We start from the raw sequence: 24,626 nt of genomic DNA on the forward strand, positions 1-24,626 counted from the left end.
TGCTTTGGGCAAAAGTGTCTAATAAATGTTAATAAATTTATAGTTTTTCAGTCCCCCGCCTATTTCTGTGGCTACATTCAACCCAAATGGTATGACGACAAGCTGCCAGAGGCCATTTGCAGGACTCCGCCTTTCCTGTGGCTCTGTTTAAAATGTGCAAAGTGCAACACGAAAGCAGTGTGCATCGCTGTTTTCGGACCTCCCTGCGACATCTCCCACAGCCCGGCAGCCATCTCATGAGTTACTGCCTGCTTCTCCAAAATGGAAACCGATTATCAGCAGCGGGTTGGTCTGTCAATTCAAAGTGTAGATGATGTTCTCTTCATTCTTCTAGAAAAATTATGTTCTCCCTTTTAGCTTTCTTACAAGGCGACTTACAGCGACATTTACAAATTCGTGTATTTACAATTATTTACCCATTTATACAGCTGGGTAATTTTACTGCAGTAATATGTTGCTAACGTCTGTATCTTAAAAGAGCAAGAGGTGGGACTGAGCAGTAAATTGAAGGAAAATGATTGTTCAGTCGGGACAAACAGAGCCCAGAATTCAAACCCAGGTCCGAAATTGAATTCTGGAGCTGCAAGGCACCAGTGCTACCCACTGCTCAACCCGCCGCAGCTGTGCAGCAAAGATGGGGGTCAGTAAGAGTAGTACCTGCAAACGTCTCGATTCAACTGATTAAAGCTCAGGGAAGGTTAGCAACACAAAATACAACATCCTGTATGTTTTTTTTTTTTTTCCTCTTTCTTTCTAAACCATTTAAGTTGGCACAGGATTTCCTGCTGCATTGCCAGCGCTCAAATGTGACACTTGAAGCATGGACCTTTAATTTGGATTTTATTTCTTTTTAAAATAATTCATACAAATGGATACAGTCACAAACATTTCTGTTCATTTTTTTCTTTGTTTTCAAACCAAAAAAACATATTGCTAGCCTACCACTTTACCAGGAGGAACCAATGTAGGCAATGAGATGCTGCTACCGGGCCAGCTGAGCGCTGCTTCGTGGACGAACGACCGCTGACGGAGTTACACTGAAGACAGGTCACGCAAGCACATCGTCAGGTTTGCATGGGAAAGTTCTGTCATTTCTCCTGAAACGTGTCACATTTTTTTTTTACTGGAAGGTAAAACGCAGGGAATCCAGGCCCCTTTAAAAGGAAAATCTGAAATAAACAGAACTGATCTCTTTAAAATTTGGTACTAAATTGCCCTAAAAAATAAAATACAAGAAAGTACAAAACAATGCACTATGTGGCATACAAAGGAAACAAAGTGGGGAACAAAAATATTTCCTGAGAAGGTCTGCCTTAAAACTGCCTCTTTTTGGGCTTTTAAAACATAAAAACAGATATATATTTAGTTGTCTTCGAAATCATTTCACTGAATGCCTCCCTTTCATCTGTGTGGCGATCTTTGTTTTGTTTTTTTTTTAACGTCTAAACAAACAAACCTCTTAAATGTTCTAAAAACTGTACACAGACAGGTTACATTCATGATATAATTAACTACTTTTGCTTAATGAGGAACCCGGAAAGACACAGAAACAGTAAAATCAGTCCACTATACAGGGACAAACTACGATTCATACTTAGGGATTTTTTTTCTCCTCTCTGTTTTCATTTCAAATCCACGTTATTCATCTCCCTCACGAAGAGCTTGAACAGAACAATTGCCACCAATTTTTTTCTGGATCAGTTTCAGAACTGCGTTAGACTCCGGTGAATCCACTCTTTCACGGGTATGGTTGGGAACCCATCGTGGCCCCCGCTGGGGGGGCTGCAACAAAGGAGGGGGGGGTGCGCTCCACAGCTGGGTGGGTGGAGTCAGGAGCGGCGGTGGGGCTACAACTGGTCGCTGGGGTGCTGCTCCCGTTCCACCTCTGGTTTTCCTGTCTGGCCAGGAGAAGGGGCGTGCGGGGGATGGGCCACGGTGGGAAGGCCGTGGGAAATGGGCATGGCGCTGGGCACGATGCCCTCGACTGCTGGCGGAAGGCCCCCGGAGGCCAAGCTCACAACACCTGGGGGGTACCTGTGTTCAGAAAACAGACAAAAAGGACAGAAAAAGCAGAACCATGTTATGTATCGCATTTGACATTCTAATTCATTCATCAGACACTTTTCTCCCATTCCAATATTTGGTCAAGAGACGTCTGGTCACGTGCAACTCGACTATACATCCCACATACTCATCTCCATTACTGACACGCACAGATATGCCAACATGACCCAACAAAAGGTTAAATCCTAATGAGAAAAAAAAGTACAAATCAGCACAGAACTGGAATTTTATTCCAAGTGAAGCTGTTTGACTATTTCAGAGAAGGTTCCAGATTTCAGCCCTGTGAGCACCGCAGCTGAGAGTCTCACCTGTAGGCCCCGTTGAGCTCTGGGTGAATGGTACTAGGATCCATGCCGGCCCAGTGTGTGGCCTGGGTCAGGTAGTCCTTGTTCACACAGTTCTTGAGACTGTCGGGAATGCGACCTGGACGGCACAGGGAAGAGAGTGGAAAAGAAGATCTGCTGAACCGTCCATCTGCATAAACAGTCCAACCTCAGATGACAGGACTAATGGGACTGGTCCTCCAACTGACCGCTCATTACAGTGTATCATGTACGTGATTTTTTTTTTTGACATGATAGTAATCTTATTGTAGATACATAACATTATTACAACAAAACAACATAGAAACAGCAAGTTTTTACATGTTTTAATAAAATGTTTGTGTTTTTCGAGTTGGTTTCTTACAAATCACTTGAAATACACACACACACTTTCAGAACCGCTTGTCCCATATGGGGTCACGGGGAACCAGAGCCTACCCGGTAACACAGGGCATAAGACCAGAGGGGGAGGGGACACACCCAGGACGGGACGCCAGTCCGTCGCAAGGCACCCCAAGCGGGACTCGAACCCCAGACCCACCGGAAAGCAGGACTGTGGTCCAACCCACTGCGCCACCGCACCCCCTTCACTTGAAATACTGGGAGAGTTATGTTTTAACAAACAGTGTTTTGTTTCGCCCTGTAATTCTACCTCGAGGGAGAAAAATGACTGATGGCCTGAATGAGAAGGAGGAGGCTGCTTAGAAAAATTAATCTTTCCCAGTTCTGTATTTACAAAAAATATTTTGAAGGTTATGTGTCAGACTTATATTCTTGAAAATCTGTAAGTTCACCAAACTAAGGTTTTTCTTTTTTCCAGAACTTGTCTTCTGCTGTACCTATTTCAATTATTATTGTTTCTGGAGGTGTTTTGTGTTTATTATTATTATTATTATTATTATTATTATTATAAAACAATATAATAGAGAGAAAAATTGTTACAATAAAATTTAGCTGCTGTTTTTCTCTAAAGCAGCTTTACGTTATCGGGGGGGTCCCCTTGTCCTCAGCCCCATAGGAAATTAGTGCAGTTTAAGTTTTCATAAGTGCATTTTTATTGCTTTGATTGCAAGGTAGCTGCTCTGTCCACCATGCCATCTGCTGCACTCTGTGATCTTCAGAGAAATCATTCATTCCAGGCACGAGGACAGGGCTGGGCAGTCGCACCCCTGTGCAGGCGAAGGTGCAGCTCACCTGTGATGGCTCTGCGAATCTCCCTGGCCGCCTCCTCCCGCATCTCTATGGAGGCCTGCTCGCTGTACCAGGATGCGTGAGGCGTGCAGATTAGGTTGGGTGCGTCTTTCAGGGGCCCTTGGCTGAAACTGGAGAGACAGGACATCACTGGTCAGCGATGGACATATCATAACCGTATAATATCATCACTCGGTTGAGCATTCGCACTGACACTTTGCTTTGTTCGCACGTGACGGAAAAGAATCAATAAAGGATTTTACTCCATTTCACCAGGATTTACACACAAAGTTGCACTTTCTGTTACATTTACTAAGATGCCAAAATACTATTTAACTCTCACATTGTGTTGTGGGCAAATATTCTCCATTTACAACTTTTAACTGTTTCGTAACTATTTGTCTATCATACCATATGGTTTCTTTCATCTCATTGCCATACGGCTTCAGGATGTTCTCCACAGCAGGCATCTGAACACATAAAATTAATGATCACCAGTTTCACTGAATTGATACTTTTTGTACTTCGGTGGTGTGTGCGGTCAGATGTGGCTGGACACGGGGAAAAAGGTGAGACTACAGTAAAGAAAAATGTTTTATAATGGCTTTAAAAACAACAAAAACGGGCCACCAATTCAGAATGGAAGCATCAACACAGCGTAAGGGTTAAAAAAGAAAAAGAAAAGAATTGCATTAACATTTTCAGTAAAACTGAAGGGAGATCCAGGGACGCTGTAACTGAGATGGGAATGAAGGCTAAAAGACAATAGAACATTGATATGGATGAGCGGTGGGGTTTAGCATCATCTCCAGGCGGCTGTAACTCTACACCACACACACACAGCTGTCTGCCCATCTGGTGGCACACACCCAACCACCTTCTCCGGCACCGTCGCTTTGGCAGGGAGAGAACAGACGCAGTCGGAGGAGAGATTAAGGACTTTGTGTGGGATCCATTCACTGTGTTATCGGCAGTGTCCACAATTGCTCTCCTGAGCGCTCGTACTCACCTGAAGGGCTCTGTTTCGTGCACGTCCAGGGCGGCCCCCCGTATCCTTCCCTCCTTCAGGGCCTGCGCCAGGGCCTTCTCATCCACCAGACCTCCGCGTGCTGTGTTCACCAGGAACGCGCCTTGGCGCATCTAGAGAACAGCACAGCAAGGACAGTAACTTCAAGCCGCTCTCCGAATCTGAAGTCGCTGACCTCCTGATATCGCGCAGAGCCACCACCTGCTTGCTTGATCCGGTCCTGTCATCACTCCTTCAGAACATTTCCCTGCAACTCTTCTCCTTCATCTCTTTTATCATCAACTCCTCACTCTTCACTGGCTGTTTCCCAGCTGCCTTCAAAACTGCTCTAACTTCACCTCTGTTAAAAAAATCCTCCCTGGACCCCAGTCTGGTTGAAAATTACAGACCGGTCTCTCTCCTCTCCTTCCTATCCAAAACCCTTGAGCGGGCAGCCTGTGATCAACTGTCCGATTTCCTCACCCAGAACCATCTCCTTGATGGTTATCAGTCTGGTTTCAAAGTTGGTCACTCCACTGAGACCACCCTTCTGGCAGCATCTGATGCTCTCCAAGCTGCTAGAGCCGCCTCCCTCTCCTCGGTCCTCATCCTCCTCGATCTGTCTGCAGCATTCGACACTAAATCACCGGATTCTACTCTCCTCTCTTAACCAGCTTGGGATCAGAGGTGCGGCACTCAGATGGTTTGAGTCCTACCTCTCTAACAGATCCTATCAAGTGGTCTGGCAGAGCTCTTGTTCTTCTCCTCTGCCTCTCTCAACCGGTGTTCCGCAGGGATTGGTATTGGGTCCTCTTCTTTTCTCCATCTACACCTCCTCCCTCGGTCCGGTCATAGCCTCCCATGGATTCAAATACCACTGCTATGCTGATGATACCCAGCTTTTCCTCTCCTTTCCACCTGGACACATTGCTGCCTGCCTGTCAGACATCTATCTCTTCATGGATGTATGATCACCACCTCAAACTCAACCTCTCCAAAACAGAGATTCTTTACCTCCCAGCTGGCCTGTCCTCCTGTCACGACCTCTCGATCAAACTAGACAACTCACTCATTTCGCCTAGCTCCTTTTTTAAGAGTCTGGGAGTTACGATTGATGCGAGTCTGTCATTCTCTCAACATATTGAAGCCACAACCCGGTCATGCAGATACACCCTGCATAATATTCGTAGGATCCGTCCCTACCTCACTACTGACTCCGCCCAACTACTTGTCCAGGGCATGGTGACTTCCCGTCTGGACTACTGCAACTCTCTTCTGTGTGGCGTTCCTGCTAATGCCATCAAACCTCTGCAGCTTCTACAGAATGCTGCTGCACGAGTTGTGTTTGATTTGCCAAAGCGCTCCCATGTATCTCCTCCACTCATCTCTTTGCACTGGCTTCCTATAGCTGCCCGTATAAAATTCAAAACCCCGGTTACTGTGTACAAATGCATCAATAAAACTGCTCCCAGCTATTTACAGGACTTGATCAACCGGTACACCCCAGCCAGGCCCCTTCGCTCATCTACTTCTGCTCACTTGGTGGTCCCGCGCACGAAAGGCAAAGCTCGGAGGTTCTCGGTTCTGGGTCCGTTGTGGTGTAATGACTTCCCCTGTCATTCAGAACTGCGGAAACTCTGTCTGTTTTCAAGAAGGGTCTGAAAACCCACCTTTTCCAGATCCACTTTGCCCAAGATCTCTTCAGATCGTCTATGGCATAACTGTTCACGCATCATAACTCCAGAAGCATCCCCAGATACAACCTTTATTCAGCCATTACTCTGGTATTGTACTGCTCATTCGTGCATCTTATAAAATTAAAAAAAAAAATTTAAAAAAAAAAAAATTGGCGTTGGTATCAGGATTTGTCTGTGTCTTATGCACCTACCGGAGCGATGAACCTCGGTGTGGCAAGTGGTAGGGAACAAACTAGGTTTGCCTGAGACTTCGCTTTGGACAAAAGTGTCTGCTAAATGAATAAATGTAAATTTAAATATAACACTAACATTTGTGTCTCTGTGTGTGAACCCGGTGGCCAGTAGGTATACTTATAGCTCTATAATAAGTTCTTCACTATGGTAGCCATTAGTCGACTGTCTTCGTTTGTATCCGTTTTTCTTGCTTTGTGTCTGTGTTAAAGCACTCTGTGTGTCACTGTGTGAGAAGAGTGCTCTATAAAAATAAAAATAAGTAAACAGTAGTACAATGAAAGTGGGGCAGCTAGTAGTGTAGTGGTTACAGCTGGTACTGCTTTTGGACCCAAAGCTCGCAAGTTTGAGTCTCACCTCCAGCTGTAGTTTCCTTGAGCAAGGCATTTACCCTAAATTGCTCCAGTAAAATATTACCCAGCTGTACAAATAGGTAAATAACTAAGTAGATTAATGTTGTAAATGGCTTTGAAAAGAAAAGCATCAGATAAACGTAAGCTGTGCTATTGTGTTAATAGTCATAAAAGGTTCATTGACATTTGTCACTGTGTTGCCTGGAGTCTCACAGAATACTGTGTAAATACACTGGTTCATCATGTCACAAATATTCTTGTTACAATTTTCAACGATATAAACATTTCCACTTTAACTGAACGAAAATGACCTGCACTTCCGCATCCAGCCATTAGTTGGCAGCAAAACGCTCTCCAGCACAATAGAAACAGAACAGAGGTCGTTCCGATGTTCACAGAAAAAGTCTGGTGCTCCACAGGGTCGCAGATGGAATGAAAAATGTTGCACATTTTTTTGTGGATCAGTCAACCATCAGCATTCAGCTGGGTTTTGGGGAGAGCATGCGAGTCTTATTTTTAGTCATTTTAAGTTAAATTTTAATGTAGCTGGAAGTTAGTAAAAATGTTCCAAGAGAAAAGTCTTACAAAGTATTTTTATTGACTGTTGCTGTATCCAAGACTGCTACATAACCTCACCCATAAATAAAATGAGGGGCATCTGTTTTATTAAGCTTTTATTTATTGCATAGATAATGAAATTTGAAAGTGGCCCAAAGCTGACAAACACTAGACATTTTTGTGTGATCAATTTGTCAACAGCATTGAAAGGGAGATTGTAGCGGTAATATTTTTATTTGCAGTAATTTTACACAAAATATAATTTTAATGTAGCTGGACATTAATAAAAGGTTAACGAAATCTAAGTGTTATAACGTGATGTAGTGGCCTCGTACCTTGTTTCTCAGGCACAGCACAGCCCTGCACTGGACAAACAGTTTTTGATAAGGGATGGCTGGAGGTGTTGGAGTATTTTGTATTTATTATAGCTTTGAGGTTCTATACAGAATGCAACCTGGTGAAAAAATAAGGGGATGAAATTTTATTTTATTGATTGTGATGTGGTATAAGTTACTTTGAAGCTACAAACAAATGGGACCTAAAGTCTGTTTGTATCTCCAACAGCGTTTGTAAGTTAAGGACCCAGAGCAGACGTCAGCACTTGGATCCACCTACTCTTATATCTGCCTGGTTAAAAAATGTAAAATGTTGTGTCAGCTATTTGTTTCTTCAGAGAGATATTTCCCGTTATTGAGTTGGATGAACGTGAAGTCACAACCTAGAAGCCGTTTATGCAGAAATGCAGATGACCCCACAGAAGCTCCAGATATGTACACACACTGCTCACCTGTTTGATGGTGAAGTCGTTGATGAGGTGATGGTTGTGCTCGTTGAGACTGCAGTGGAGGGTGACACAATCACTGTGGAAAAGGAGGTCCTGCAGAGTGTTGACGCGCTGCAAGCCCAGAGCTCGCTCCATGCCGTCCGACAGGTACGGGTCGTAGAATATCACGTTGAAACCAAAGGCCTTGGCTCTCAGGGCCACAGCCTGCCCAACACGTCCTACGTATAACAAATGCACACATATACACACACAAACGACCACAGGACAGAAAGACAGATAAAAGGTGGTTACAGAAGGACAAAGATTTGTTAAAGTGTCACATGATACTTACAAACTGCAGCAGTGAAATGATTTTCTCCCCGCTTTTTTAGGTCTTGAAATTATTGAATCTATGCCTGCAACATGTTTATCCTGCCCTTCGAAAACAAAAATGATTCATAGTTTTTTAAATGGAGGCAAATTTGTTAGTGAAGCCCAGATTTATGGTTGACAGTGTAAAGTCCCGGTGATGCTGCTAACAAATTAATCACCATGGCGACCAGGAGAGAGGCTGTTTCTCACCTAGGGCTGGGATAGGCTGTAACGGCTGTAAATATTTTATGTTTTCCAATTATTTAAAACATTAGCTAAACATGAAGCGACTCTGGCAGGGTGGCCAGGGCCTGGCAGACCAGGAAAAATAATCTACCAACATTAGCAGAAGCAGGAAAATTTGTCCTTAAGTCCTGTATCAGTCAATAGCAGAGGAAAAAAAATTAAAAGTTTTGTAGATCTCAGTTCTTACACAGAGAATATTGACGGTGAATTTGCAATTCTGAATCAGCAAAAGAGTAGTTGCTCGTAAAAAATAACTGGTGCCCAATGCATTTTAAACATTTACATTCTGTAATCTATGTAAATGCACATATATTTTTGTTTGCCTGTCACTCAGAATAAACATGCATATCAAAAAGTAAGCAAAACATTTTTTGCATTATATAAAAATTGCTTATGTATGCATATAAATAAAAGCCTGGGAATTGTTAACACCCTCCTCATTGACCACATTTGCATTGTTGGTTAAGACAACAGTCAATATGTTCAGATAAAGAACAATTCAGATGTGAATTTAAGCATGTGCTATTGCAGAAAATCTTGACAAAACAAACATCCTATAATTAAAAGGCACATGTAAGTACCTAGATGGCATGAGAAGCATAAATCCTGCTATGAAAAGTAGGAGTGAGAATGTTCCATTCCAGAAACCTTTGCAATGGGCAGAAGATGACTTGTACAATCTCCCAACTAGTATGATTCAATAATAAATAAAAACCATACTATACGTTACCAATGTAAATGACTAGTTTGCAACATTTGCTTTAAATCTTTGGGTATGTATATCCTAACAATCATGGTAATGCTCAGATGCACAGCTCCCGGGCTTCGTCTGTGATATCAGTCCCTCGTGCCCTGAGACATTGGAATGTCGAGATCTACAGGCTGATGGATCTCCTCGCGCCACGGGCCTAGAGTCCCTGGATGTGCGGCTGTTGGAGCCCTTACTAACCGAGGCCAATGATGCCCAGCGTCTCCCCTCGGATACGGGCTGCGCCAGACGCGACCTCGCGGATCTGCTCCACACTCTGCACGCGTGTCCCCTCACGCAGCGCTTGGTGGAGCCAAGTTGTTCGTCTGTACAGGTTGAGGATGTGACACATGGTGGAATCCGCTGTCTCCTCCACTGAAGCTGCTGGCATATTACACACGGCGATCCCTGCAGGAAGAACCGGTCCACAGTGATACACCCTGACTCAAGGCGACTCACACTAATTCATAGTGACTCGTTATTAGGCATAAAGCAGGGTAGGCTTTAAACCAGCATTTTAACTGGTAATTAAATATTGCAAGTTAACACAAAAATACACCTTATATTAAATAACCTGCTCAACATTTAAATGAAATCATGGCATTGTCTATTCATCTTAAGATGTTTGTGCTTAAATAATATTTAAATAAGAGCTTGTCTTTCAATGTTTACTATTCACTCCCAACCAATTTTTTATAATATTAAAGAGCCTTAGAACAAAAAGTTAAAAGCAAAATAAAGCTTCGAACTTTAAAGGGATAAAAGGCATAGAATTCTCTTGAAAGGCAGGATCATTGTGTGTGACCTTGTGTGATCTGATAGATCTTCAGGAAAATTTCAGTGTTCTAATAAAAGCAATAACCTTATATAGGGCATGTAAAAGCAACTTCTCAAAGCACTTAAGAAGGAAAATATATGGGCTACAACTCTAATGCAGTTTGTTATAAAAACGAGCACTTTGAACTATCAGCACTGCGATTTCTTTGTTGTACAAACAGCAAAGACTCTCCTTACACAAACCCAGTTGGTAGAGCCTCAATCAGAGTGTACTTATACACACCTAGATGGAATAGCCTCGGTGCAGTCAAGAGACGCGGTAAACATGAGTTTTATGACGCTGCTGCCGGCGTAACACGGAAAACTTCTACAGTAAACTTTTTTATAAGTAGAAAGAGTACACTGTAAAATAGAAAGTACACTATAGTAAATACATAAACCAGTAACAGGTGTTTCTTATCACTACCAAGTATTATGTACAGTACATAACTATGTGCTATACTTGTATACGACTGGCAGCACAGTAGGTTTGTTTACAGCAGCACCACCACGAAAACATGAGTAACACGTTGAGCTACGACATCACAAGTTAATATGATTTTTCCAGCTCCATTATAATGTTATGGGACCACCATCGTATATGTGGTCAAACGTCGTTAAGCGGCCCATGACTGTATATTTTTTTCATTTAGAAGACAGGCTAGAAATTGTGTAACTTGTGGTTTAGGAACACATTATTTTCACATTTAAATTAAACTGGTAAAGGACGCATTTCTTTTTTCAGGAACTCTCACAATGGGAGAGAAGCCTGCATTCAGAACTGAGGTGCGAAGGTTGTACTAAAGCCTTAACCTTTCACCCCTTATGTACCTAATGTTCCGTTTTGAGGTATTTCTTGGATTGCTGCTTTGCTGGAATATCCACCTTTTCAGCTTCAGTTTCTTCATAACTCTGGAACATCAGTGTCTGGTGTCTGTTGATATTTAGCTGAATCTATTCTTCCTTCTACCTACACAGTGTTTCCTTTTCTACTGATTCCAACACAACCCCAGAGCATTACAGGTCCGCCCACCCCCACACTTAATGGTTTGTGAGCTTTCTTTCCTGTTTTTCGACACGGTTTCATGGCTGTGACTAGAAAGTTTAGTTTTTGTTCCACCGGTCTGCAGTGCTTTGTTTCAATAACTTCTGGCTGATCAGACTATTGTTTTGCAGACTTCACATAACGACTTTTGAACACAGAGCTCATGTGAACGGTTTCCTTCTGGCAGCTCTCATTCTCTTTTTGTATACGCAACACTGTGCTCCAGACCCATGGACCACTACCACGGTGTGAGCTAAACCTTTACAGAAGCCTGACCATGACCACTCCCAGCCCACAAGCTAAAGATGGCTTGTTAAGGAAAAACAGGAACCGGGTGCAGCCAATTCAAACAGTTAAAGAGCTCTTTAAGTCCAAGAGCATTGATTGGTTACTTCCACAGTCGTCCTGTATTAGTTATCATACTGGTGGCAGCAAATGCCCTTCTTATTCTCGCTCATTTTCCAGTGCGCTGTCTTGGGATTGGAGTCTCAACCAACCTAGAAGGCCAGGATGCTGTAGATCTCGAAATATGACGTAGGAGGCTTTCGGGATTTCCACTGACAACTTGAGAGTGCTCCAGAGATAAATGAATAAATATGAAATAAAAACATACACTAAGTCAGGCAGCAGAGAGCATAGCAGTTAATGCCACTGTCTCCTGACGTACCTGCTGCAGTACCCGAAAGCAAGGCACCAACCCAGAACAGAAACACACACACACACACACACACACACACACACACACACACAGACACACACATTTTCAGAACCGCTTGTCCCAGATGAGGTCGCGGGGAACCGGAGCCTACCCGGCAACACAGGGCGTAAGGCCAGAGGGGGAGGGGACACACCCAGGATGGGATGCCAGTCCATCACAAGGCACCCCAAGCAGGACTCGAACCCCAGACCCACTGGAGAGCAGGACCCGGTCCAACCCACTGCGCCACCGCGCCCCCAGAACCGAAACGGTAATAAAAAGAACCATAATCGAGTAAGTCATGGTTAGTTCAACTTGTGTGTGTGAAATAATAAAATGTAAGACAGTCAGTTGCTGTGACTCGGGGCACGTGAAACACCAGGTCGATGCACCCAGGTGAGTCAGCCAGCACTGGGGGGGGGGGGGGGGGGCGTTTGGAGGATAGCATCAGGGTACTCCCTGCTGCAGTCACCCCGACATGGTGAGGCATTAATAGCAGGGTACGAGCAAAGGCCTCCGCTAAAGTGTAATTAATTATTATCACTCTTAATTGGCCCCCTCCTCAGCGAGACATAGAAAGTGTGGGTTTCCGAAAGCGCCGTCTAATTAGGCAAAGCGAAGCAGGACGAGAAAAGCAGCTCCAGAGCGTTCTTCAGCTCCTTCGTTCAATAAAAAGGAAGTGGATGGTTAACAAGGTCGTTCATTAATGTTCTTCGGCTCATTCCTTTTGCAGGAGGAAAAAAGCAGCAGCTGGCAGAGAGAGCGAGTAACTGTTCAAACCAGCAGGATCCCAAGAGGCCCAGTGTGTTGAGCACCACTGAGCAAGAGACTCCTAAACATTTGTAAACGTTCAGCTATCTCAATGGGAGGAGGAGGGGAGAGGAAAAAAAAAATAAAAAAAAAATCAATGAGCAGAGAATAATGCATAACCTGTCCTAATAAAATGTATAACTTTATTAGCATCATGCACTGGAGCTGTGCAGGGTCGGACTGTGCCACAAGAGCAGTAAACGCCGACTGAATTGCGCCCATTGACAAGAAGCACTTCACTCTAAGGTGAAACCATGAGACTGATGGAGAAGCCCAGAAAAGAAAGATTTTCTGTCTCGATCTTCTAAGACATTCGGATAAGATGGTGCTTTACCAGCCACTTTGACTTAAATGCTAAATATCCAGTGGTGCACATTTCAAAGTGATTAATGGGCTGAAAGCACCTAAATTAAGCTATTAAAGCAGTTAAAGTAAGGAAGCAATCAATTATATTCAATTTATTTTATATAGATTGACAAGCGCTGAACACGTTTGCTGTAAATGATTCGAAATGACGATAAACACAGAAATGAGTGGCTGTTGAAAAGAGGAAAACAAAAAAAAAAATCCCCGTTTACAAAGAAGGCAGGAGGAAAATGTACACTCTAATGTGGTGACTATTAACAAATGTTAATAAACTGAACATAAAACGATGCACAATCGATCTCGAGTTCCTACCCTTACGTTTTATTTTACGTCGATTGTTTAAAGTGGAAGAAGAGGCTGAGCTTGGGGGGAATTCTGGGAATTGTAGTCCTTTCCTGAGCAGCATCAACAACTTACCTAAATCGCCCGCAGACTTGATGTCGATGTTGTCGAAGCCGCTCCCAATTCGGACTATTATCCTAAGTGCCTTGAATTTTTCCAGGTCTTCTCGCGTTAACGTTATGGTGTGATACATAAGTGCCCCGACAGCCTCGTTCAGTACCTGCCAAAAGAGAGGCGCCGCACACCTCAGTGCCCACAAAACCTACAGCAATCATGAAACATGTTTTGTATACAGTGAGAAATATTACCATATTCATCAAGGTAAAGGGGAGTAAATAGATGCTAAACTGCAAAATCAGAAATCAGCTCTGGGGAGAATATGCATTTGTATTTGTAAGTGTGCCGTTTTTACTGTAGTAAGACATAAGATTTGTACTTTTTACCTTTTTACGACTCACTGAGACGCAGCAAGTCTGTCTGTCCTTTTACTGTTGAGGAGTGAAACTTTCTTGTAAATTGACACAAAATAATCTGGGAAATATTACAATTATCAAAGTATTACAAGTATCGAATGTTCATTTACCAGTTAGCGATAGAGGAGATGGACATAGCTGTACACTAATATACCTTACATATACATTATTATAATTATAACTCATAATATTATATATAGATATGCATTATTGTTGTTATGTACATGTTTCTCTTGGATCAAGGTACACTGTATGAAATTTCAGAATTAGGAATAAGTGATTATTTTATACTATTTAGAAATGACAAAGAGGAAGGGAAACTGTTAGCATAATGTTTTACCTCTTAATAAATTACCATGTTAATAGGTTTTTAATCACACACACACACACACACACACACACACACACACACACAAAATCATTCTTCAATTTAAAAAGCATTCATAAAAACAAATAGAAAAACATGTTTCAAATTTTGTAGTGGTCTAATTTAACACTGTTACACTATTATTTAGAGCTCTGCTCATCAAACTGCGTTATTAAGCTTTTAAACACGCAAAGTGAAGCATGCATCTTTCTGAATGGAGTCCAGCTCCGCTCCGCCGTAATGGATTAATTCAGCTGCCTGAACCAATTTGGCGCACTTGAGGGCTGCGTGGATTTATTTATTTTTTTTTGTTATTTAAATCCATTATTTCATCTGTGCAAAGCAACCAACAATCCAAACTAACAGATGTTAAGAAAGGCACGAGGCCTCTTTGCGTTTAAAACAGACTCTGTTGTTTCCCGGGGAGCTTTTCCGGCTCGTTGGTCCCAATTACCCACGATGCACTCTGCTCCTGCTGTGGCCTGACCGCCAGCTTCCGCCTATATCGAAGCGCCCTGGATTTTCAGCCCTCCTCACATGCAACGCTTCACCTTTTCATCGTTTTGCTCTTCGTGAAGCCCTACTGGCTTGTTCGCTCAAAGCGGCCACATTTTCGTAATTAAAGCGAAAGGGGGCTATTAATTATGCGTGGAGCAGGGCTGCTGTAGGCGCCGCCACTCCAGTGGACTGAGAGCCTGGTGCCATCTGTTTCAGAGGGCCCACAAAGTGCTCCCTCTCCTTGGGCCTGGACAGGAGCCAGGAGAGCCGGCGAACCCAGCGTCGTTGCATTCAGACCACGGCACGGTGCGATTTGGCGGAACACTGCTTCTGGTGTGAGGAACATCACCAGGATCTGTCTGTGTGGTATGACATGTTGTGGTTGCACACTGCTCTGACTCTGAGGTGTCACACAAACTCAGAAGTGCAAAAAAAAAATACTTTGCTTACGCTCTGCAGTACAACTGCAGTCTAAGTCCGGTTCATTCCATATGGATTTTGCATGTTTTCTCCTCCAGGTGCTCTGGTTTCCTCACACAATCCAAAGGCATGTTTTTCCTGTTGATCAGTGACTAACTTGCCCCTAGTGTGTGTGTGTGTGTGTGTGTGTGTGTGTGTGTTTGTGTGTGTCTAAGACTGCCCTGTGATGGACTGGCATCCTGTCAAGAGAGTACACTGCCTCACACACCAGGCTTCCAGGATAGGCTCTGGACTGCAATGACCCTGCATTGCATAAGCAATGAAGAATAAAAAATTAATTTTATTCATTACATTTTGTTATTTTTTCCACATTTTGTTTACATTTAACCAGAACTAACTGCAATGATTTACACATTTATACACCGAGGGTATTTTTACTGTACCAGGTAAGGGTAATAACCTTAATAAAAGGTACTACAGCAAAAGATGGGGTTTGAACCAGAACTCTCCATGTCCAGAGGTGGTAACACTAACCACTAGGTCCCCTGGTGGCCCAGAGCCAAACCATCTAAAATAATTTTCAATAATTTGTAAGATTTCTGGGGGTGCGGTGGCGCAGTGGGTTGAACCACAGTCCTGCTCTCCGGTGGGTCTGGGGTTCGAGTCCCGCTTGGGGTGCCTTGTGACGGACTGGCGTCTCGTCCTGGGTGTGTCCCCTCCCCCTCCGGCCTTACGCCCTGTGTTACCGGATAGGCTCCGGTTCCCCGTGACCCCATATGGGACGAGCGGTTCTGAAAATGTGTGTGTGTGTGTGTGTGTGTGTGTAAGATTTCTCTTTTTTTTTTTTTTTTTTTTAACTTGCAATGACTCACATTTTAGCCACAAACCCATGGTTGCTGTATCTGTTTAAGGAAGTGAGTGATCTGGCAATAAACCAGAAACCAAGGAGACAAAACGGAACATTTTGTGCTCACAGCCCTGATGGACCCACGGGATTAGTATAATCACAAAGTAGGTGTGACTGCAACGTGGTTGCGGCCGAATGGAGTTTTCACTTCTGTCAAGTTGCCTGAGCATCTACGGAAAATGCGGACGGTGAAGGAAGGTGTATTTTAGAAATAAATTTGTAAAGCATGGCTTTACAAGTCTAAGAAAATTCAAAAGGCAATAAGTCAGGGCGACATAGTGGTGCTGCTTCTGGGCTGTGGGTTTGGATGCAGGTTTGACTTTGGCTCAATCCGCGAGGAGCTGCGTGTTTGTTGCATCCGTCTTGGTGTGGGTTTCCTCCAGGTGCTCTGGTTTCCACCCATGGTTCAAAGACAAGTTTCAGATGAATTAGAATTTCAGAGGCTTCCACCCATCCATCTAGTTATACTGCTGGGACCCACAGCCAGTTCTAGGAATCCCAGTTTACTCCACGAGTGTAAATACCGCCACAACGAGGACAACTGGTGACTCACTCGTTCACCGGGAGGAACCGCCGACAAAGGGGGAAAAGGAGAACCCACAAGCCGAGTGACATTCGAACTCACAAACGGCACTCAGTGAAACCTTTCTGGTCTCTTTAGTCGGCGAGAGCAGAACCCATGGACTGTAACGCATTGCGTGGGAGGGGTCAGTGAAGCTCCATTTTTGGGACTTGTTCCCACCGCCCTGTTTGTTTGTACCCTGTGTGTCTAATTATCCCCACAGTAAAATCTCGGTACTTTTCTAAAGCGGTTTTCACTGAAGTGCATCCCCCTCTTCCAAGGTGGTCACTATGGTAACCGACTGTAATTACTGGGGGAGACGAATTTATTTGCATTTACATCAAACAGGCTTAAACTCTTTTGAAGTCGGTCACCTTTCGGTCTTCCAAGCTTTTCGGGATATTATGAAAGATACGCTAACAATGGAGATTATTTATTATTATCCAAAAAAGCGATTTCATCTGGACTGAATACCACAGTACCACTGTAGGGCCCCTGATATCATGTATTCTACAACAGTACATTCCTTTTGTTATACTATTGTTACACATATTGTACATTTTACTCACTTAGCTGATGCTTTTCTCCAAAGTAAATTACTGTGTTAATCCACCTACAGTTATTTACCCATTTATACAGCTGGGTAATTTTTTAGGGTATGTACCTTGCTCAAGGGTACGACAACCTGAGATGAGGTTCAAACCTGTGACCTTTGGTGCCAAAGGCAGCAGCTCTAATCATTACATTACCAGCTATCCCAGTATAGAATACATAAACATGTATTATTTCATAATATAATATATTGCATTACATTAAAGATATAATTATGATATCATGAGTACAATGACGTTAAAGAATACATAGTTTTGGATTATCTGTTGGCACATATGTAAAATGTGTGTGTGACAAAAAGAACTGATGATATGAAACTATAAAAGTTAAAGTAACCCTGAAGTTAACCCTAATCACCCTAACTAATATACATACAGACACGTATGTATGTATACATTTTTTTCCAACTTTTTGGACCAAATTAGTATTGTAAAATACGAGGCATAAATACAAGCCTATGTATAAATGTATTAACAATAAAATTCTTCCAAACCTTTTTTAACACTTAGCAAAGGTTGAACATAATAATACTGTGTGCAGCGTTATAGTATTGTGTTTCCCCCTGAGATTAATAAAGTTTCTTCCACCCATCCAGACTGTGGACCTAAGTTTAGGTGAGCAGTTACCACATTTTTGCAGACAAAGAAGTTCTATAATAAACTGATTTGTCTTGAATATCGCCTGCAGTAATTAAAAAGCACGATAAAAGACGCGTGGCTCATTATTTAGCTCTACAATCACGGCCGGCGGGGACTTGCTCCGCAACACAACAAATACGTGCAGAAGGGGAATATGTGATTTCCTGGTTGCCATGGAAACCCATCGTGGAAACAATGCTTACGGGGAGTCAAGGTACACAACCAAAAGACCTTTCGAGTATACACACACACACACATTTTCAGAACCGCTTGTCCCATACGGGGTCACGGGGAACCGGAGCCTACCCGGTGACACAGGGCGTAAAGCCGGAGGGGGAGGGGACGCACCCAGGACGGGACACCAGTCCATCGCAAGGCACCCCAAGCGGGACTCGAACCCCAAACCCACCGGAAAGCAGGACTGTGGTACAACCCACTGCGCCACTGTACCCCACCTTTCAAGTACTTCTGCAAAATAATTCTCCACAGGATCAGGAAGCTCAGACAAGGAGAGAAACTGACTCTGAGGGGTGCCGCAGCACCATTAACGGTACATCAGTGCAGGATTTACACTCCTGACAGGTATTTCACCACAGTGACTCACTCGCCACTACAGTGTCACTTGCAGTGCTGGCCTACCTTCTCGTGGATCTCCTGCGTGGACTGAGCGTCGCAGAACGCCACTGTGGCCACGTCCTTCAGGATGGGCATTTCCACGGTGCAGTCGCGCCCGTCCAGCAGGGCCACCAGGGGGCGGGGGTGCATGGGCCCGTTCATGATGGGGGGTCGAATGCCTGCGAACGGGAAATGCGGCCATGAGTGACAGGACCCCAAAGGCTCGTCTTGAGTAGGCTTTGCAACACAGCATAACCACAAACACGCTGCGCTTCACTGATTAATAGAGTAAAAAATTACCCTGCTGTATAAATGCTTAGTGTAAGTATCTTAACAAAATAAGGTGCTTTGGAGAAACACATCAAATTCACATTTATCTGACACTTTTTCTCCACCAGGACTTACAGTGTTAAGTTATGCACAATTATTTACCCATTTTTATAGCTGGGTAATTTTACTAAAGCAATTTGGGGTAAATACCTTGCTTAAAGGTACTACAGCTGGAGGTGGGAATCAAACCTGTGACACCAGGGTGCAAAGGCAGCACCACTAACCCCTACACTACCAGCTTAGCCATTTACACTTATTTACCCATTCATACACCAAAGTAAGTTTTACTCCCTCATTTCAAGGTAACTCAATCAAGAGCACTAGAGCAGGGGGTGAGATTCAAACCCAGATCCTTCCAGTCTGAAGTTCTAATCATTACAGCACCAACGAGTATATGTGTGAAACACAGTAGCCTTCCTGCTGCTTTTAGTGTCTGATCTTTACAGCTAAGTACAAGTCACACAATGAAATGTTCATTTGTATATGTGCTTTCACATTAAGCGCAAGTTCAGGGCGCCATGTGGTTATATGATTAATCCGCAAATTTAAATACAGTTATTTACCACAGCAGTGGTATTTACAGACGCAACGGAAGACGCGTGTCAAAGTAAAAAGCACAGGGGGGATTTTTCAGATTGTGAAACTGTCACATTTTGCTGAGTATTATGTATATAAATGCAATATGTTTCTGTTTTTACAGGAATTAAAGGCAAGTCCCTGTTGCCTGAAACTACAGCCCAGAGGAAGGAGTAACGTGGTACTTGTACACTAGTTCACCACACAAGCAGCTCACGGCACCACATCGGCTCCCTTTAAAGTTTTATTCCCTAAAAAAAAAAAAAAAAAAGTCACCAAGGATCAGCGTGACATTCAGCGTTGGGTTCGCTTCCCAGCCCACTTTCATGAGGCGTGTTGGCCAATAAAAACTCCTCCCTCTTAATTATGGAACATTAATAATTATAAAATACAGATGCAGTGGGTATGAACGCACAGTATCAGACAGCACATCTGGCTGACATCTGGAAGCCCCCCGTGGACCTAACTGCACTGCACCACTGTAGGCTTCTTGTGTTTCTCACAATAAAACAATGAGACGCAAACATATCATATTTATTACATTCAGTTCACACTTTCATCTAAAATAAGGTACAACACTGAGTGGCTGACTGATTTACCCATTGATACAGTTAGTACTTTTACTAGAACAATTGAGGGAAAGGACCTCACCCAGGGTTACTGCAGGGGGAGGCAGGATTTGAACCTATAGCTTGGGGGTAGACAAGCAGCAGCTCTAACCACTACACTCCCAGTTACATCAACCTCCTCTTAGACACACACACTGATCTCATCCCCAGTGTGGCTCTGCAGCCCCAGACAGCCAGACGATACATTTTCACTCTTTATCAAATCCTGACTTCAAAAGGCAGTCAATGAAAAACATTTTTTCAAAATAAAATTAAAATAATTTAAAAATCAGTGCTAATTAAATATTTTTATTCGTTAAATGATATTTTTGCAGAGGTGCTACATATGTATTCTCATGAGACATGCTTACAACCCAGTGCTAAGATTTCTGAGTAACATTCAGATCATGGTGATGGAGACAGAGGTGAGGAAGGTGACCCGTGCAAGTAAGTGTAAGTGTGTGTGTGTGTGTAACCCATTTACCTGACACTTCTCTCCAAAGCAGCTGCTAGTATTAACCTACTCACAATTATTTACCCATTCATACAGCTGGGTAATGTTACTGGAGACACTCAGGGTAAGTACCTTGCTCAACAGCTAGAGGTGGGCTTTGAACCTATGAGCTTGGTATCAAAAGAAAGCAGCTCTACCCCCTACACTACCAGCTCCTTACACAAACTATTATGCTGGGGTGTGAACTGGGCAGCAGGGGGTGTAGTGGTTAGAGCTGCCTCCTTCCCCGTGAAGCACCCAGGTACGCAGGGTCACATGACCCAACCTGAGGTGACCAGACACCGGAATGACCGCACAGGCCATTACATCACAGTATTGTTTTTTTTAATACAATCATTTGAATTTTTAACAACATTCTCAAGCATAAAACTCTCAAAATGTAATAAAAATAAACTGGAAGGAAATGCTGGCTTCAGCCTCCTCCACGTTCAGATTAAGATCACCAGTTATTTTCTCCCAATTTAGGATATTGGGTAAAATGAAACAAAGGTCATTCAAAAATAACTTCATTTTTAATATTTCAAGTGATTAGCAAGCAAATATTTTACTAAATGTATAACTAGTAAGGAACAGTCATATGTTAAATGTATAGGAACATGTTCAGAATAGCTAGTAGTGAGTGGGTACAGCTACTGCCTTTGGATCCAAAGGCTACAGGTTCAATTACCACCTCCAGCTGTAGTATCCTTGAGCAAGGTACTTACCCTAGATTACCCTGCTGTATAAAGGGCTACATAATTGTGAGTCCCTTTGAGGGGAAGTATCAGGTGAATAAAATCCTCTAAAATGAGTACCCCTCCTCCCAACTGTCCCATCATATGAGGATAAGCAGTGTTTCCATTTGAACTTATTTGCATGGCATTAAAAGTAACACCTCCTTCCTGTTACTATAGTGAATAAGAGTGTGTGTGGGGAAGGCCAGCTGCCTTGACCTGGCTGGGGACTACCTGCATGAGTGACCCTTTGTTCTGGTGAAGGGCCCAGACAAGGAGGGGGCTGCAGAGCAGTTGCCGTAAAACCAGCCGCTGGAGGTGTTTAACATCAACCACAATTCTGCAAGTCATTTCCCATTAATGTTTTCATTATAGCCATATTCAGAAGCTTTAGGAAGTTCTAAGTAAGTTTTTCCAAGAAAGACACCCATCCCCCATTGTTCCACATCCCAACATGCGGTTCATCACATGGACGCTCACAGTACACCTACATGCATTTATCTAGCAGACGCTTTTCTCCAAAGCGACTTACAGTGTTAAGGTTACAGTTATTTACTCATTTATACAGCTGGGTAATTTTACTGGAACAATTTAGGGTAAGTACCTTGCTCAAGGGTACAACAGCTGGAGCTGGGAATCAAATCGGTAACCTTTGGATAACACTAGTTATCCAAAGGCAGTAGCGCTAACCCCTATGCTAGCAGCTGTCCCACAGGACAAACACCACTTATTAATTGGTGTGGACTCATTTACCTGCTCATATTTAAAAATTGCACAAAGGGGCTGTGTGAGAGATGAGATGCAGTACATTGTGGGAAACAAGTACCCATGCTCTCAGCTATCTTCAGCACTGTATAGACTCCCCTGCATGCTGTCATACTATTGTGCTTTAGTCCTTGGACTATTCATTTGTTTTAGTATATTAATAGCTTTTGTCTTCATCATACACAGTCATTTTATAAAATACATATTTTTTGTTTTATGTAGCATTTAATTGTTACTTCTGTTGCAGCGTTCTACAAAACTTTATCCTTATGACATAAAGCTTCACCTAGGGTGATTCTAGAGTGAACTTGGGCTTGGAATGAATTTCAATCTTCCCCGTAAGAAAAAAGATTTTATTAATTTTATTATGAAACTAATATTATAAAATATAAATTAATATTTATTTCATTTTACAATACTCAGTCCATATTCAGGGACAAATTAGGACCGGATAGCGGGGATAGGTATGACAGGGTGGCAGAACTCTGTTCAGCTGCTCCCTTTTCCCCATGGAAATGAGCAGAAGGCAGATGATGAGATGTTTGTGACCGCTCCTCCCAGACAGCGCTGTTCAGGAAGCTCTGAGAATTTTGGGTGGACAAAGCAAGAGCGAAGAAACTGGTCGAACAGGATCCGGCACTCAGTCAAGGAGCCTGAAAAACTGTGCTCCGACACCATTGTTGGAGCTGAAAAGCAGAGTGGTAGGTAACCTGATCTTCCGAGAGACCTGTGGCTTCGTGTCTCCACAGGCGAGGGATGTCCTGTCTGCTCACAAACGCTGCTGAACCTCCATCAGTAAGCATGCGGGAGTCCTGGAGCTCCTTGTTTTTCCTTCACTTACTGGACACTCCTTCCAGAGCAACGTACAGAGTTAAGCTACTTACACTGATTTACACATTTATTTAGCAGACACTTTTCTCCAATGTAGTGTTATCAGTCCACACACCTTATTCACCGCAGTGACTTACACTGCTAGATACACTACTTAGAATGGGTTACTCATCCATACATCAGTGGAAAACACACTCACTCTCTCTGTCACTCGCACACTATGGGGGAACCTGAACAGCATGTCTTTGGGCTATGGAAGGAAACCAGAGCACGCGGAGGAAACCCACACAGACATAGGGAGAACATGCAAACGCCACACAGACTGAATGGGGATCGAACTTATGTCCTCTTGCATCACTCAGGCGCTGACAGACAGCAGCACTACTTGCTGTGCCGCCCCACTTAGATGGCTAGGTCATTTTTACCGTATCAGCTGAGGGTAAGCACTTTAATCAAGGGTACTACAGCAGGAGGTGGGATTCAAACCTGACTCCTCTGAGTGCAAGGCAGCAACTCTAACCACTACACCCCCTGCTGTTCCATACTTAGTTTTGCCTGGAGGGACATCTGTGTTCTTCCACTTCACACATAATTCCATAATTTAAATGATTAAAACTGCGACTCAAGAGCTGAATGTAAGACCTAAATAAAGACCCACATTGATTCTACATACTCTAGTTATGAAGCTTCACATGAACGTGGTTTTATTTACTTATTAACACTTTTGCCAAAGTGACCTGTGATATTCAGCTACTTACACTGATTTACTCATTTGTACAGCTGGGTAATTCTTACTGTAGCAATTCATGGTAAAGACCTTGATCTATTGCACTACAGCAAGAAGTGGGATTCAAACCCAGATCCTTTGAGAGTGAGGAAACTGCTCTAACCACTACGCCCCCTGCTGGCACAGGCAGGGCAACCCTGATTGCACACTTTTTTTTTTTTTTTTATAAAATTTCATCCATATTTTAATCTTGTGACAAGAGTGTAAGTGTACCAGGGTAACACACGGTCAGAACGAGAAACACCGCAGAATCCGGCAGAAGAGCAAGATCTGCCCAGAAGAATTCTCTCTCAAGATGTGTTAGACAAACGGAACATTTTTTAGACAGATAGTTAAACGGCGGCGAGTCTGCGGTCTGCAAATCTTTGCTGTTTGATACATGGTATGAAATCGGAGCGAGAGCAATACTTCCTCCCCTGATTCCTGCTTTTCATACATGTATCGGTGGGGGTGCGGGGGATGAATAAAGCGCCAAACCGTTTACTCTCAGACCTGTTCTCCAGGTACCTTTCTGCATATTTCAGCATTTATTGCACAATAATAAACTGTAAAAGTTTGCTGCAAATTTCCAGGACCTTCTTGCTCTTGTGATTCAAGAGGGATTTTTATGGTGAAGAATTACAAGAATTATAAGATAAGAACTATTTAAGTCCTGGAGATTCCCATTGTCAAAATGATTTTTCAGAAATTATGCATATGATATATTTGACTGAGTAGTTGTCCCATGACCAGACCCCCCCCCCCCCCCCCCATCTTGTCACGGTAGGATGAATTACATCTGA

At 43.2% G+C, this 24,626-nt stretch overlaps 1 protein-coding gene across 3 annotated transcripts in view; it reads right to left on the minus strand.

Annotated features, from left to right (window-relative positions):
* Window positions 1–879: 879 nt before the first annotated feature.
* The window catches only part of ctbp1 (C-terminal binding protein 1), a 53,742-nt gene continuing 29,995 nt past the window's right edge, over window positions 880–24,626 (minus strand). For all 3 annotated transcript variants that reach the window (XM_018730373.1, XM_018730372.1, XM_018730374.1), the window contains exons 2-9: window positions 18,745–18,899; window positions 13,704–13,848; window positions 9,754–9,960; window positions 8,211–8,425; window positions 4,588–4,718; window positions 3,582–3,709; window positions 2,373–2,487; window positions 880–2,034 (exon numbers count right to left, since the gene is read on the minus strand). In XM_018730373.1, coding sequence (XP_018585889.1) covers window positions 1,848–2,034; window positions 2,373–2,487; window positions 3,582–3,709; window positions 4,588–4,718; window positions 8,211–8,425; window positions 9,754–9,960; window positions 13,704–13,848; window positions 18,745–18,899 — 1,283 coding nt within the window. In that variant the 3' untranslated portion in view covers window positions 880–1,847. The remainder of the gene's footprint in view (window positions 2,035–2,372; window positions 2,488–3,581; window positions 3,710–4,587; window positions 4,719–8,210; window positions 8,426–9,753; window positions 9,961–13,703; window positions 13,849–18,744; window positions 18,900–24,626) is intronic.

This window comes from Scleropages formosus, chromosome 1 (assembly GCF_900964775.1).
Source record: "Scleropages formosus chromosome 1, fSclFor1.1, whole genome shotgun sequence".
Classification (NCBI taxonomy): Eukaryota; Metazoa; Chordata; class Actinopteri; order Osteoglossiformes; family Osteoglossidae; genus Scleropages; species Scleropages formosus.